The 12,393-nt window shown below is 39.3% G+C and overlaps 1 protein-coding gene across 3 annotated transcripts in view; it reads left to right on the top strand.

The window, feature by feature from the left end:
* The first annotated feature begins 745 nt into the window (after positions 1 to 745).
* The window catches only part of CWH43 (cell wall biogenesis 43 C-terminal homolog), a 30,468-nt gene continuing 18,820 nt past the window's right edge, over positions 746 to 12,393 (top strand). For 2 of the 3 annotated variants that reach the window (XM_032109267.1, XM_032109268.1), the window contains exons 1-7: positions 746 to 886; positions 1,737 to 1,928; positions 5,180 to 5,300; positions 5,442 to 5,596; positions 7,000 to 7,201; positions 8,175 to 8,263; positions 9,566 to 9,820. In XM_032109267.1, the coding sequence (XP_031965158.1) occupies positions 844 to 886; positions 1,737 to 1,928; positions 5,180 to 5,300; positions 5,442 to 5,596; positions 7,000 to 7,201; positions 8,175 to 8,263; positions 9,566 to 9,820 (1,057 nt within the window). In that variant the 5' untranslated portion in view covers positions 746 to 843. The remainder of the gene's footprint in view (positions 887 to 1,736; positions 1,929 to 5,179; positions 5,301 to 5,441; positions 5,597 to 6,999; positions 7,202 to 8,174; positions 8,264 to 9,565; positions 9,821 to 12,393) is intronic. The other variant, XM_032109269.1, reaches the window with a different exon arrangement.

The raw sequence follows: 12,393 nt of genomic DNA on the forward strand, positions 1-12,393 counted from the left end.
ATATAGATGTCAGGTGTTTATAATTTACTCCTATGGATTTAGAGTTTCACAAACCGGGGAAAGAAAATGCATACCATAAGATTTATTTAGAATGGGACAGTAGTTTTAACACAAATGAGAAGATACAGATAGCAGTTCCATAGAATGCTGTATGAAGATTGATAAAACTTAATATGATGATATATTCCAACAGCAGAAGGACTTCTTAGTTCTTAGTTCATATTTACAATTTTACTTTTCATACCCAAAAAAATATTCTAAAATTCAGATTTTGCTTATGCAAACTTTTTGCCAGAACTTGGCAGCTGTGATCATGGCTGGGTCGATTTAACTCATGATTTCTTCTAAAATTAACAAAGGTAGTTACGCAGGAATCTCAGCAAACGAAATGCTTCTTTTGGTGCTTTTTGTAGACAGCATTGTCCTTACTCTGCTATAAAACAACTCACATTTCACAAAGGTGAGCACAGTACTATTTCGGACATCCCCGAACCCCGCGTAACCAACCATGTGTTTATACAAGCCGCCAAGTGGGTTAGCTCCTCTTTTCCCCGCCAGCTTGTGCGATGACAACATTTTGCTTTTATTTTTCTTGCTGGTGTGACTGTTCAGGGGACAAATGCTCCTTTGCTGACACATAAGTGGAGGGGCGAGATCTCCTGGCCGCTTCGCGCGGCGGGGCTGTGAAGAACACGGTCCGGCCGAGCGGGCTGCCCGCCCCGCCGCGGGGACGCGGCTCTGTGGGGCGGGACGGGCGGCGGAGCCGCGCCCTCCCGGGCACTCGGGACTCGGCGCCCGGTGAGAGGGACGCAGCCCCTGCACAGCCGGGCAGCGCCGGAGGCGATGTTTCCCCTGTGGAAGGCCGTTCTCTCGGAGAGTCTCCTGGGTAGGTGGCGGCGGTGCCGCCCGACGGGGCTGCTGGGGGCGAGGGGCCGCGGTGAGGGGCACCCGGGGGGCTCAGCCGGGACCGGCCGTGGCAGGGCAGCCCCGGCAGGGTGTCGCGGGGCTCACCGTACGGGCAGGCGTGTCGCCGATGAACGGCTCCCCTCTGCAACGAGTAAATAGTGCTCACATCTGAGTATGCTTCTTTGGGCTCGTTTTTTCCTCTAGCGCTGGAATGCCTTTTGTTTCTTGGATCAGCCTAGAATTTATTGCTGCTCCCGGCCAAGTGTTTGTGCAGGTGTTGCAGAGCCGGTGCTGTGCTGCCCTGCTCAAGGCAGGGCGCCGAGGGTGGTCGCCATACCCAGCACCCGCGATATCGCCCGCTTGGTGCATCTCCTGCAGAGCACGGGAACTCACAGCGCTGTGCTGGTGTGCCTGGACAAGGTGTCTCCAGGGGAGAACACCACACCGATTTACTAGAATAATTCCTTTAGCCACCAGTCTGCCTTTGAGGAGCCCTGAGAGTGTGGGTGGACTGCTTATTTAGCCAGCCTTCTGAACACTAATCCTTTCCGAAGTTGAGCACTTCGCTGAGGATCAAAGAATTGCTGTCTGAGTGGGGGAAGAGCTGTTTTATTCTCATCATTCTATTTCCTCGGAAAATGTGTTTGTTTAACTCAAAATAACCAAATACTTCTTCACTGAAAGTGACTGTTGTTGCTTAAACTACTTTCAAATACATTTGATAGTCTATATGCAGAAGTATAAAATGGTACTTTTAAAGTAATCTCCAAGAAATCTTGCTGCTGAAAATACGTGATGGGGTTGGTTTGTGTTTGTTTTTTTTTTTTTAGGCTACATTTCTTGGTCTCTTTACCATGCACTGCCACCAATGATCTACTACTTCCCTCTTCAGACACTGGCACTCACGGGCCTAGAAGTTTTTGCTGTTGCCTTCTTTTCTCCAATATTCTTGACAATAGGCCCTTTTTGGAGGTTGGCTAACAATAAGTATGTCCTAGCCGTTCTGAGATTGACTATGGTTGGTAAGTACGTACTGCAGTGAGTTGTAGATTCCATTTTGGTATCTATCTGTAAGAACCAACAGTCCAAATTGCCTTAAAATTCAGGTGATTACAAAAAGAGACAGGAGTAAGAAGTTCTTGCTCTCCCCATACTCATGTTTTATTGGTTTCTTTTTTATGCTCTCAAGCTTTTAACTATAGTCAGAGAAGTATTTTTTGCAGCAGTTGTATTGCATAAATACAGAAAAATCTCATTTCACTTTTATTTCTAGGAGCTTTTAATTTAGTATGAGTGACACCCAGTAGGAAAGGTGTTTCCAGTATCACTCAAATACCAGCAGAACAGGTGTTTTTTTTATTGTGACAATGGGTATGGACGAGACATTACAGAACAGCTTGGGGCTATTATAAAAGTAGTCTTCTGTGAGTGAAATATCCTTTTTTAGTTTCTGAGGCAGTCTTTTCCTTCTAGGAATGTATTTTTAAAATTGAATCTATCTACTTTTCTCTAGCATAATGATGGGGTTATAGGCTCATTCTAAATATGAAATAACCCTTATACGGTCAGTTGCACAGGAAGAAAGTTTGATCTTAAACTCAGGAAAAAGATGCCCCATTACCCATTCCACAGGCTCCTCCTTAAACATAGACTTGCTGGGATTCCCTCTTTGGTCTTCAGCTAACTGGTGCAAATCTTAGCTCTTGTTGATTTTTTGAAAGTTTTTTGGGGGAAGGTTTGGCAGTTACAGCCACGTTCAGAAGCAAGTTACTGCTAAAGAGTTTCCCACTCCGGATGAACTTGCAGGAGACAAGGGTCTCCGTCCTGTGTAGAGGTGAAAATGCTGCTGCTCTGTTTTAGAAGCAGCATTTCCTGGCTCCTCATTTGTTAATATAAGATGATAGTCAGATAATCACTTTTCTTACAGTTTTTTACTGTTAGAAGACGGAGTAAGATCATCTTATTTACTTTCCTTGTGTAGTTTTTTTAAAAAGAATTCTTGTTCTTTATCTCTAGAAAAATACTAGAACTGAGCATAGTTTGTTTGTCATTGATTTTGATGAAGAATAGTCTTACCATGTTCTTTACTTTTCCTATTCTTCCCATTATATCCATCCCAATGCTTTTTTTGTTGTTTTGTAATAAGCTTCTCAGTGAGCAGAATCTTCATCTTCCTGCAGCAGTGCTCAGTGTTTTTGCTTTCTCCAAGATCTTCTAGTTTAGAAACTGGGAGTGAGTGTGAGCATTTAAAATGGCACCTTACCTTCCTTCAGATGTGACAATAACACAAAGTTTGCCATGTTTATTTAAGATTAGTCCTTCAGATCACCTTGCTGTGTTTATTAGTTCACTTTCTCAAAAGCAATGGAAATCCCTTAAAAGTGTTTGTTCTGCTAAATAAATTTTTGTTCTGCTAAATAAAGAGCAGTGACGGTCTTTTATGTTAGTTCTGTCCCATCATACTGATTCTGCTGTTTCTCAATTCTTCCTGCTTTTTTCCTCCTTCATACTGAGACACTCTTATTCATTCTCTTTTTGATCTGTTTTCCTTCTCAGAAAGGCCATGGCCTTCCTCTGGGACTTGTTGAACTGTCAGGCAGAACAATCTACCCCATGCATGCTCCGCCCCATTCTACGCAGTCTTCAATTTCACTATCAAATAATATGAAAATTCCTCATGCTTAGCCGAAACCAGAATTTTAATTTGGTATGAGTGATGCCCAATAGGAAAGGTGTTTTCAGTATCACTCAAACACCAGCAGAACAGGTGCTTTTTTGTATTGTGACAATGGATATGGACAAGACATTACAGAACAGCTTGGGGCTATTATAAAAGTAGTCTTCTGTGAGTGAAACAATTTTTTTAATGTTCTGTTTCTTTCTGCCTTTTCTGGAAGCTTTCTTTTCCCTGCAACTTCTAATTTCTGTATCCTTTCATACTACTTGGTTTTATGTTCTATTTGGAAACAAACAAGCAATAACAAAGTACCCTGAGTAGTGTCTATTTGCATCTGTGTCTTCAGACAATATATGTTAAGTTTGGGTGTTTGGATAGATATATTTAAGTCTTGGGTGTACTTGCCCAGCAACAAAAGGTGTGTCTGCTCTAACTTGGCAAACCCATGCTAGCTTTAATCAGGGTAGCCCACATGATGAAATATTTGAAGAAGCAGGTTTATGGATTGCCAGCACAATTTAGGGACAGAAATCTGCCTGTACTGTACATGCAACTTCTGTTGAAGTCCACAGAAGTACACCTTCACTTCAGCTAGATCTTGTTTATCATCTTGGCTCTAAGCTTTGCATCTTTTACTCTGAGCAGAATGAGCAGGTAAACAGTTGGAGGATTCCTAGCATGTGTTGCCAGAATCTGCAGCTCCATTTCTGACGTTACTTGCTTAACGTCTCTTCAAGTTTGACTCATGCTCACTTAGCAAATGGCTGGTAGCATAGCAGTGTTGCTTCTTCTGCTGTTGGTCATTGGTCCTGGGCCAGAATTTGCCACACTGACTGAGATTAGAAGAGAATATATGTGGTCCATAGTCACTTGAATTGGAAGCCTGTTAGCAGAGTTTAAAACTACTGATAATGTGAGGTCATTGTGCCCTGGGAAATGGCAAAGATATGTGTGCATGCTCTCCTTCAGTGACTGGGAAAGTGGTAGTTTTCAGTAATGAGATGGCACAGGCTGGTAGTGACCACTCTGAGACCAGATACGGGGCCAGAGAAAGCCTTGTTCACCCCTGCTAAGGCAGTTGATTACTAATCCCTGTGCTGTGTTTGGTGACTGCTCCTGTCTAATAAAGAACGTGGCTTTTGCCACAGCCCACTTATAAAAGTAAGTACACTGTGGCAAAAGCCATATCCTTTTTAGACAGGAGCAGTCATCGTACATAAAACTTTATGGTTTTTGAGTTATCTAAGTGCATGATTGAGGACTATCTGTATGCTTAGATATTTTATCCATGTAGCCTCTTTATGGAATCGATCACCATAAGTACTTAAATTAGGTCAATCACTTGGATTATTGGATAGTTCCTTCATATAATTTTTTCTTTGAAAATGATAACTGCTATAAAGTCATGTATACCCAGTTTCTATGCATACCTACGTTTCTTTGGTTTGTTTAAAAATGTGTAGTGTCATGTGTTTTCAGATGAATGGTATAGCCATTCAAATTACAGACAAGGTTGAACTAATGTACAGGAAATCCTCATTACCTGATCTCTATTGCCCTTTAAAGCAACCTCTGTGTGTGTGTATTTGTTTGTAGGAAGCTTAGCATCATACCAGGCACCAAATGCTTCAATTAGACTACTCATCTTGGCTGCTGGTGTTTCGTCTTCATTGCTGGTTCAAACAGTAACATGGTGGTCAGGAAACAGTGTACAAAGGTATTTTCTTATACTGATGGAACTTAACTGATGTTTCTTTATATTAAAAACTGTTTTCTTTTTTTTTTTTCTTGTCCCCTAGAAGTTAAGTTTTATTTTTTTCCCCAAATGCCTCACTATTTCAAAAACTGATTCTTCTAGGTTCATCAGGATATGGGGCTTCATGCTAGGCAAGATAATGCTCCTTGTTCTTCGTATCTGGTATACATCACTTAATCCAGTCTGGAGCTCACAAGTTGCCAATATTATCATACTGGCAATTGGTTTTGTAGCAGCAGTGGAGCAAATTCATTCAGGTAAGTATATTACAGCAAAGATGGTGGTTATGAAAAGAACCTAAAGTATACCTGGCTATGTGTCACTGGGTTTTCATTCTTTGATTATTTTCCCCAACACAGTCTGGTTTTTGACCTGATGCATGAGCATTGCAGGCTTTAGAAGCCATGGGGTACTTCCATCTTCCCATAACATGGCAGAACTGGTATCACAATTCATACAAGGTGTAGTAAGTTGGTACTGGAACTGCCTCTTTTTCCTACTTGCAGTGTCAATAATATGACAGTAACATAAACAAAGGCATAAGCTAGACCTGCCTCTTTTTCCTACTTGCAGTGTCAATATATGACAGTAACACAAACAAAGGCTTAAGCTAGACCAATAAAACCAGAATGGGTTATTGTCTTTCCAGCATGAAACATCTATAGTATTTTTGTTAGTATGTTAATTCAGTTTGCACTTTGAGTTTCTCTGCCAATGCATATCCTTTGACAGAGAAGGGGAGACAGGACAAAGTTGGGGAGCAGCTGATATGTCAAAATAAACAGAAAGAATTGGAAGAGTGGACAGCTTGTCCTGGTTAAAATTTTCCCAAGTTCTTGGAGTGTTTGTATGGGGTACACAGCAGTGGGGGCTGGCACAGGCTAAACTGTGGAGGTGGTATTGCCAAGGAAGAGAGCAAGGTTGGGTTGATTAGGTAAGGCAGCTCATGTTAAATCCTCAGAATCTCCTTCCTTCTCAGTATAACCATGATGAATTAATTGAAAGATAAAACCTTATCTATGTGTAAGTGGGTAGAAATTAGCATAATGCATATTGTTTGCAAGTTTGCATTACATGATAGAAATTAAGCCTGAGCTTTCACCAGAATTTAGAAAGGGAATCTGCTGCAGGAGATTAGGAAGGAAATCTGTCTTGTTTGTGGGTGACAAAGTGATATACTTATGCAATTAAAGGTGCTGCTTTCTGCTTAGATGAGAGAGGTTCTAAAGTACATGGAAAAAAGGAGAAGGAAGGAGTTTATTTCTGGCTTATTTGGAAGTGTCAGGTTTTGTTCTTATCAGAGTTTAGAGTTTCAGTCAACAGAATCCTCTGAACAAATTCTAGTAAGTTTTCTGCTGATTTTCAAAGCAAATTTAAATATTTAAATTCCAATATTATGAAAATAATCAGATGGGCAGGTTGTAATTTTTGTGCACTTATGGTGAGTATATTTTTTTGACAGACCTAAGATTGTTAGTAGAGATTTTTAATTTTTTTTGGTGTTATCAATTTCTGATAACACAATCCTAATCAGATAAATTAGCTTTTGTGCATGTAATTTATTCTGGTAAATTTGTGATTTTGGCTATTTATTGTTCTCAGAAACTCTTGCTAATAGGATTTGACAGTTTGCTTAGCTGTATCTCTATTCTTATTCTAGGTGGAGACAAGAGTAAACAAGGAACAAACAAAACTGGTAATGTGGTTAGACAGACTGCTTCCCATCCTCATTGGTTTTTATCAGGGATTGCTTTTGGCAGCCTCATGTTCCTCACTCTGTGGATATTTGGGGAGGTTTCATTAATTTCTAGATGGGCAGTAAGTGGACATCCACATGCAGGTCCAGATCCTAATCCATATGGGTAAGTGGATTATTATTATTATTATTATTATTATTATTACTACTACTACTTCAAAATTGTAATCAAAATCCAGTGCTGTAGTGGGTGACAAGTTAAAACTCAACCAGATGATGGTATAAGAATTTAGATAGAAAAAAGTGGGTACAAGGTACTTCACACAGAGGATTCATTCTTCCTTTCAGATAATCTCTGAGCATTTTGTCCAGACCTGGAAATCTTAACATTTTCTGATACAGAATTATTTTATTTCAGCACTAAAATCTTGGTTTGCCACATTGCAAAACAGTTTTTAGATGAGTTTCAAGGACTTATGAATGCAGTACATCTATAATATGCAGTAAATTAGTCTAGCAGTTCAGGCTTCAGAGAGATGATCAGGGATGCATGCACATAAATAAACTATGTGCAGTATTAAAAGATATACTTCTGTAGAAGTTTTGATTAGTAAGAATGTTGTCTTAATGCTGTGTGTGGTTCATTCAGGTTCCAAAATCTAGGAAGAGACCAAATTAGTTATTCTGAGTCAACTACATGTGGTGGCAGGTGACAGAGTTTATAATTTGTAATTCGTATACAAAAGAGCTACCCAAGACTGATAGCAGTGTTAGATACTGTAGGATCCCTTACTTGACATGAAGAAAATACTTCTGTTTGGGGTGAATTCTTCCCTCTCATTTTCTCTGAGTTGTTTTTGCCTTTTGTACCTGGATTTCAGTGGACTGCTTTTGCTGCTGAGCACACCTCACTTATACATTACAATAAATTGCCATTATTTTCAGATGGATGTTTTTACATCCAATAAAGGGGAGAAAATGTAGTTGGGTGTGAGCAAAATTTAGCTCTGTTTAAAGTAAAAGAACTATAATATATTACCTAGGACCCTTATCTGTATATCTAGAGGTTTCTTTTTCAATGCCAGGTGTTTTTAAAATCATGTTACTGTATATTTTCTTTTCCCTTATGGTTGTTTTAGAGGTACAGTTCTGCTGGGCCTTGCTCATGGGCTGATGCTTTCATTTTGGAGCTGGTCTTCTGTCATCAGTTTTGCCTTGTTTCTCATAGGTAGGTGCAAATCCTGAGCAGAATTTTTGTTTGTTACCTTATTCCCTTTACTCAAGTCCTCTGACCTTACAGCACATCTCAGAAAAGTGTGGCTAATCAAAGCCTCCTTTTCTCTGCCACTGACTATTGTACAGTATGTCTGACCAGTTGACTAAGGATTACAGGCCAAATCTCCAGGCCATTGCCAGGCAGTGTTACTGTCTTCAGAAGCCCCTGCTAAGGTTCCCTTGACCAGCATCTCAGTTCTGAGCATCTACATTGTATAACAGTTGGACTTGATGATCTGGGAGGCCTTTTCCAACCTTAGTGATGCTATTATAAGGCCATATCTAGGGTTATGGGGTTGAGATGACATAAGCCTCTCAATTCCACAGAAGGCAAAATAACTTGTAATTTGACAAGCAGTCCACCTGGAGACAAGCTTACCTCCTCTCTCTTTATTTTCCAAGTTCTGCAGGCAGTAAAATAGTATGAACATGCAGATCTTAGTGTTAAGAAATGTGTGTGCGGATTGTAATGTAAGCATGAACATTTGAGTTTTGATGTATACACACTGATTATTTAAGACAAGTACAGAAAGGTTCTTTAGTTGATTCAAACAATGTATTCTAAAATGCTCAGAACCTTGATGTATAAGAGTTAAATATTAAAAGTGTTTCTATACATTTGCTTTCATGGTGTGACAGTTAGTAAGTATTCTTACCTATAATGTTTTAAAATGAAGTTGTTCTGCTATAGAGAGTTTCTGTGGTTGTTAATGTTCTGTTTGGGGTCAAATCCCCAAATCAAAGATAGCATGGTAAGTCAAGGATCTTGCAGTTAGTAAAAGATTAATAGTTGCTTTCTTGCCCATCATATGGTTATCTACAGGGAGAGAAGATCAGGAAAAAATATGTTTTCTCTTCATATTAACCTTTTTGATTCTTTCTGTATTATGGTAAAAGAGGTTCATAACTGGCAAACCTGTTACTCTCTTAAGAACTGCATCATTTCTCTGTTGTGCTGAAGAACTCTGTAAGAAAATCTGTTCAGTTTTGGCTCTTGATGATGTTTCTCTGTTGTCTTTTTGCTATACTGTTTTCAGCTGAATAGGCAATGTTATAAGAATGAGATATTGCAAAAGATAAAAGGCTGTCTTTGGCTACTGTGAGTAACTGTTCTTCTACTGATGCAGCTTTCATGGCTGCAAAGCACAATTATATTTCCCAGACTCTATTTTTTCCCTAGACAGAATATTAAAATGAATGTTGTAGATAATATACCTGACTGAGACTTACTCTATTCTTTTCTGTCCCTTCACAGGTTTAGCATCTTCAGCTGGTCTCCTTTATTTACATACCTGGAGTGCTGCTGTTGCAGGCAACATTCTTGGTATCTTTACTATGTGTGTGTGGCCTCAACTAGCTGGACGTTTTGTTAGCTGTCTGCATCCTGGGAAAGCCATGAGTACAGCCATGTTTGCCTATGTTCTTGAATTATTCTTCTGTGTGTGGTGTACAGCTTATAAATTTGTACCTGGAGGAGTTTACGTTAGAGAAAGCTCCCATCTTCTTTTAGGTACATTTGCGATAAGGAACAAATACAAATATGGAAATGTGTCTAGTGTATAAAGAGTCTTTTCAAATGCTCCGTTACTGTTTGATTTACTATGGCAAAAGTTTCAGAGCAAAAATTAATGAGACATGCAAAAAATAATCTACTTGTTTCTTTACTGTTAGAAATAGTCTAAAATGTGAACAGAAAATGGAATTCAGTTAAGGGGAAATGTCAAAGTGAAAAAATGTCTGATAACTGAGTATGCAGTGGAGGAAGAGATCTGTTAATCAGTCACCCTAAAAATATGGCTGCAATCCAGGGTGTGAATGTACAAATATGCTGGCTACCTAAGGTAGCAGTGCCTCAGGTAACGGGGTAGCTACTGAGACTGTAACAGAATTCAGTGCATTATTTAGCCCTGCTCTGCAGAGCAAAGTGCAGCATCCTGCTGATCTAGCTAGTCTACATTTGAGACCTGAGCTTCTTTGTCATGTGGCCCTACCTTATGTTTTGTGGACACACCAGTGTGTTTGGGGAGAATTTTGATGAGCCTGTAGCATCAGAAACATATGACCAGGACACGAAGAAAAGAAATTGTCAGGTATTTGCAAATAAGGAAGAACTAAGTTGAGCAAATATAAAGGCTTTAGCAAAATGATCACTTGATGAGGGTGGAGAGGTGGAGAGGAAACCAACCCTTCCTGGTTTTGTCTCCAAAAATATTTTTGCAATAGGTACTAACATGTTTCAATGGCATATTTCACTAACTATATTTAAACAATGCCAAACATTGTCTTGGGCTAATTGTGTGGCACATTTTTAAAATGTTATGCATTAGCCTATATTTTATTTGGAAAGGAGTAATGAACGCTGTGCTTAACTTGTTGCTGCAAAGGTTTTAGATTTCATAAATGTCTTTGCAACCACTTTGTGTCATTCCAGTTTCCTACTCTCCATGTGTATTACTTATATTACGGCAATCAGATGGTGGATTTGAGCTCATTATGGTTTGAAAAGAGTTTTGTTCCATTATTGCATTATTTTATTTGTTCTGAAAGCACTCTGAGGAGTCTTTAGAAACAGTTATCTTAACTAATTAAATTTATTTTTTTAAGTTATATGAAAAAAGCATGTGGTAGAGAAGTGTCAAATACTTTCTTGAGTAATGCTTTGACAAAAGAAATACTTTCATTCAAAATCCCTCTCTGTTGCTTCCTTTGAAATGCACGCTTGTGATTAATTTACCTGGCATGGTCACTGGGTAGTCGCACAGAGATGGCCCTAATTTTTTCTTTGGTAAAGAAAACTGTAAATGGAACACATCTCAGCTGATGGCACTACGTGAGTTTAAATTCCATCCAGTTTCTATCTTTTTGATGCCATCCCATAGCTTATCAAAGATTATACCATGAGGCTGTGTATTTGTTGCAGTGCTTTTACCCTTACAGCTTGGCTTTCTGGAAAACTGCTTGTTTTCTTCTGGTTTCTTTCAGGTGCAAGTGCTATTTCTTGCTTTCTTCTCCTGTCCAATATCCTGCCTTTCTCTTGCTGCAGTTTGGGTAGGGAACTGCACCAGGAAAAGTGACAATGAAAGTAAGATCATTATATTCAGAACTTCTGTGCTGCTTCACTGTGATGTGATATAATGCTGAGGGATCAGATTCCTGGTCTTCATCAACTTTAATGGCTGTGACTCAGTCTCCCTTTGAGAAAGGTTTTGTGTGTGCTCCCTTAGTCATTGCACTAGACCCAGTGTCCTGGTTTGTAAACTTTCACTACAACTAATGTAACAAGTAAAGGCAATAAAAAAATACTGACTAATAGTTGGCTATTACTCTGAAGTAAAACATGGCTTCTGTAATTAATTAACTATGCCACAAAGATATTAAGGGCATAGATGTTCTCCAGCAGAGCTCTTATCCAATTCATTATCCCCCCCTGCTTTCTTTGAAGGTAATTGGATCCTTTATCTCATAAGGGATTGGAAAAGACCTTGTACTATTATCAGTCTGAGCTATTTATTGAAAAGATACCCTCCCCATGCATTGTAACAGTTAGTGCACAGAAATTGCTTACTAGCTTTTAAAATGTATCTGTAGGTGTGTTTAGTTGTCTGTTCTTAAAAAGCAGAACTATTTCTGTTGGCTCTGGAGTTCCAGGATACAAGCTGCTGCCATGCTAAATTGGCCTTACAGCCTGCTGCAGTCTGCTTGTGCAGTTTTAGAACAAAATGTTGAGCAATTGCTTTTGTAGTTCCTATATGAAAAATGTGTTACTTGTATCTTGGTATCAGAGCAGTTCATTGTCAAAGATAATAGATATCTGCAATCATCAATGGACTTTTTTCATCAAGCTGTTATATCAAGGTTCTGTTATATGGAGGTGTAACTCAATTGTTCTTGTCCAGGTTAATTTCAGTAAACTTTGAAAACAATACTGCCTGGAAGGATTTTAGCTTAATTTATCTACCATGTATTAGCCTTTTTGACATAATACCCTGAAACTGTGCTGCAAATCGGTCTTTACTTGAGAGTGCTGTCAATAAATCTCATAGTTCCTGCATTGCCACATTAAGTGTGGCATTTATCTGCATT

Source organism: Corvus moneduloides, chromosome 5, assembly GCF_009650955.1.
Source record: "Corvus moneduloides isolate bCorMon1 chromosome 5, bCorMon1.pri, whole genome shotgun sequence".
Classification (NCBI taxonomy): domain Eukaryota; kingdom Metazoa; phylum Chordata; class Aves; order Passeriformes; family Corvidae; genus Corvus; species Corvus moneduloides.